The sequence below is a fragment of the Ixodes scapularis genome, unplaced genomic scaffold (genome assembly GCF_016920785.2).
Source record: "Ixodes scapularis isolate PalLabHiFi unplaced genomic scaffold, ASM1692078v2 PGA_scaffold11__112_contigs__length_91849675, whole genome shotgun sequence".
In the NCBI taxonomy this organism is placed as follows: Eukaryota; Metazoa; Arthropoda; class Arachnida; order Ixodida; family Ixodidae; genus Ixodes; species Ixodes scapularis.
The window spans coordinates 69442890-69446413 of NW_024609837.1; the positions used below are offsets into that span (position 1 = coordinate 69442890).

The 3524-nt window shown below is 48.1% G+C and overlaps 1 protein-coding gene across 1 annotated transcript; it reads right to left on the reverse strand.

Moving 5' to 3' along the window:
* Positions 1-528: 528 nt before the first annotated feature.
* Positions 529-3301, reverse strand: LOC120838815. Its single transcript, XM_040208887.1, has 7 exons — positions 3070-3301; positions 2882-2984; positions 2134-2312; positions 1981-2058; positions 1137-1464; positions 971-1040; positions 529-627 (listed from the first exon to the last, which is right to left on the reverse strand). The coding sequence occupies exons 1-7, from the start codon at positions 3299-3301 to the stop codon at positions 529-531; spliced, it is 1089 nt and encodes a 362-aa protein (XP_040064821.1).
* Between the last annotated feature and the right edge of the window lie 223 nt (positions 3302-3524).

Sequence of the window (3524 nt, forward strand, 5' to 3'; positions counted from 1 at the left end):
TTTAGATCTAAATATATTTGACACTGATTGCCCCTTATGTGCTTGAAGTATGTTGTTCCTAATGCCATGATCACTACAAATTAACTCTGGTAAACAAGACAAAGAATGACGAGTTTGCAATTTGTAATCATTTGTTGAGCTGTTTATTTCATTCATTCATCGCAAATAAAAAATATACTTGGCGATTCAGCGACGCCGAGTGTACCAAAACCAGTTAGTAACCTGAAAATTGAAAAATGGAGCAGAGTTGCCTTTTAAATGTGGAATGTATAATTCGTTTGTATAACGTTACATGAAGGCAACTCTGAACAGCACAGCCAATGAGGCAGTGGTAATGTATACATCACCCAAAGGGTACAATAGGTGCTGACAGGTTAGTCAAGGCAGCACATACAAGAACAATCTTGTCCAGCCCCGTGTTTGTGCCGTCTCGAGCAACCAGTAACTCTGATGGAATAGTGCTCTTCAGGATCGTGTATTTTCTTCGTACCAGCCCAATTACTCTTTCAACATGAATACGGACGTTTGCTAGCTTTCGTGTTGCCTCAACCGCAGAAGGTGCCAGTTGTGGCCGGCCTCTTGTGAAGGCAGGAATTTCCAAGCGTGCGCAGTACATGCCAACTGAGCCTGAAATCGTAAAGCCCCGGTCAGCTAGCACTGAATCACCTGGAAGCAGATTGTCCAGTACCCCACAATTCTCTGTCAAATACTTGTCACTTGTTCGTCCTCCCCAACCCTTCGATATGAATGTAATTAAACCCTGTGGGGCCATACCGATTAGGTACTTCACTGTATTGTGATGTTTATAGCTCGACCATGTCAGCGCCCTCGTGAGAAGAGACGATGGCCGAGCTATAAACACCTCAAAACAGTCCAGCACCACCGCCACTCGTGTGCCAAACGTCTCGCGAAAAGCCATTGGCATAGTCTCTCGCAAAACGTTTCTCGGAAGCCAAGCAACCCCACTGGCCATTGACGTGAACGCAGCTTCCAGCCACCTGTCGACTATCCTTGAGATGGTGGGCTGCGATACCTGGAACCTGCATAATCGTTTGGTTACCAAGATGACAAGATAAGAGGGGCTTTTCGTGCTTTGGTTTATTTTCAGTCACCAAAATAATTGAAAACACCCATACCTGTACGCCAAGTCTTGCAGTGGAGTGTTCAGACGCAGGCGGATCAGGAATACAATCATCTCCTGAAACTTTGTCAGGCAATTGCGATCGTTGTGGCTCACTCGACGTTGGATGAGCTGAAAAACGGCTAACAGAATTGCAAAGTTAGGAAGGCCAGTGTAGAAAGGGACCATGTCCTTGTTTTCCTGGAAGGCGTCCTCATCCAGGCAATGAGCTGCAAGTTTTGCTCTTGCGTCTCTCAGATCTGACATCAGCTGCCGATTTTCATCTTCTAGGAGGGCCATAGATTGCAGGGTGATGTCTGTTGTTTGGCCACAATCATACATTTCTGTAATATTGTTGAGATTGGTATGGTTATAACTGCACCTTCTCAACACCCTGCTGCAGGCTGTAAAAGATACTCCTAATCATATTAAAATTTGTGCGGCTACAAAGCTTTCGAATACAATATGCCTCCAAAAGTTTCCGTATATGTGGCGATGATGGTCTAAACTTCGAAAGCCAATAAGGCGCACTCAGAATACCAAAGCACTAGTTGGGCAAGAACGCAATCGGAACAAGAAGTAGTAGTAGATGGGTTTGGAGAATGGGGACAGTATCGCAGTGTTTTTTTTATTTTCAAAGGGAATGTGTCACTAAGGCACAAAGGCTTGTTAACCACACTTGCGAGAAACCTATCATATGCTAAATATACTTGCAACACTACAGGTTACGCAAAATTAAGTCAACAAAAATGTTAGCTTGAGAAGGGTATGTTGGATATGACTTCATCTTTCTTTCTGTTAGTTTAGAAGCCTGTGACTGTAACCTATCAATCCTAAGCATGCCTGAAACTGCTACAAACCTGATCCAAGGCCACAATCTGGGGACCTCTCTGTTTCCTCGTTTTCGCCCGGCATGTCCTCTTCGACAGCTAGGTCTTCTGCAGAGGCATAATTGAACAGATGAGTTCCATTTAAGAAATGATGCGGTGCCATGGGATCGCCCCCGGACCTACCCGAGGTGCAGCAGCAGTCCTCCAGTGCAGGCTTGGCAGCCTCCACGAGCAGTGGACTTGCAGGGGCCAGGTCCTCGGTCGAGATGAGTGTGCTCTCCTTCCTGGCATCCATGCCAGAGAGCAAAAGTGGCTGACCACGAGCGGTCTGCGCCGATTTTCGTGCCTGCGCTCTTTTGTACCTAAAATACAAAACGGAAATGTCTATTTTTGTTGCATGTATAACTCCAGCCAATCATCTCACAGTCATGAACTGGGGACATTGAAAAATGAGCAAGCACTGGGGAACTACACATTTTTGTGTTTACATGGGCTTGTACTCTTAGCAACTGAGGCTTAGGAGTGGTGCTCGATCCGGGAAGTTAATTAGGAGATATCTCGATTAGCTTCATCGTACAGGCTAGAACACTGCACGAGCCGATTTTTTAGGCACAGGCCCGGAATTATGAGTTACCCATCAGAGTCTGGACAGGGGCTTTAAGCCAGGCCCAAAAGGGGGTGGGGTGGGGTGAAGGGGTGGGGAAGGCTGGGCCCGCCAACGTTTAGGCTCGCGCCCGCGCGCTCAAGCTCGCGCCCGCCAGCGGGCGCGAGCTTGATTTACGGGCTGCCAACGGTAAGGCACGTGTCCGCGGTGCAGTTCTCTAGTACAAACACTCTGAATTAGAGCAGACCTACGCCACAAACGCGTGGCCACTTGCGCACGAAACAGTTGATGCGCGGGCAACTAAGGCCTGGCGACAACTAAAAATACCTGCGATCGGACGCCGTTCGGTCAGCTGCTCTGTCGCCGTACCCGAGCTTAAGGCTCGGAGCCCAGTCGGGATTCATGTCGTCCATGACGTACGTGGGGCGTCCTGTAAGGTGTTTTTCAGGACAAATTAAGTGTGCGGCTCGACAACATATGACAATAACATTAATAGGAATGTCACCCTTAATTACCTGAGATGAAGTGCACACCGCACACCCGATAATGCGTCGAAGACTCGTCGACGTCGTCGCGCCGAATTCTGCGAAACCATTCGGCCCTCCTAGCAGCGCTGAGGGCCGCCGTCTTCGCACACTGACCAGTGACGACTTTTGGGATAGCAAAGAATCCTACAGTCACGAAGTTTTCATCATTTGGGGCTCTCTTGGTGCGGTTAGTACAACCGTATACTGCACAGTTCACCATCGCCGCCAAAACGAATGAAACGACCCACAGTTCAGCGGTTCCGCAACCTCCTGAATCTAAAAAAATGCACCTTCAAAATGGCCGCCCGACCGTAGCGCACCCTGGATTCTTTTTATCCCCTGCCTCAGCGAATACCACCTATAACGCAACATTTGTTCGGCATGCCGATCCGCCGAACAAAAAAATGAAAGCCGTTTACAACTCCCTGTAACGCCGAATTAGA

Bases quoted from the DNA above. Each gene is read 5' to 3' on its own strand.
- LOC120838815 (XM_040208887.1), bottom strand. From the start codon at position 3,301: ATGGTGAACTGTGCAGTATACGGTTGTACTAACCGCACCAAGAGAGCC. The intron at 2,985-3,069 runs GTAATTAAGGGT...AACACCTTACAG, and splicing joins CGGTGTGCACTTCATCTCAG to GACGCCCCACGTACGTCATG. The intron at 2,313-2,881 runs GTATTTTTAGTT...TTTGTATTTTAG, and splicing joins CGAACGGCGTCCGATCGCAG to GTACAAAAGAGCGCAGGCAC.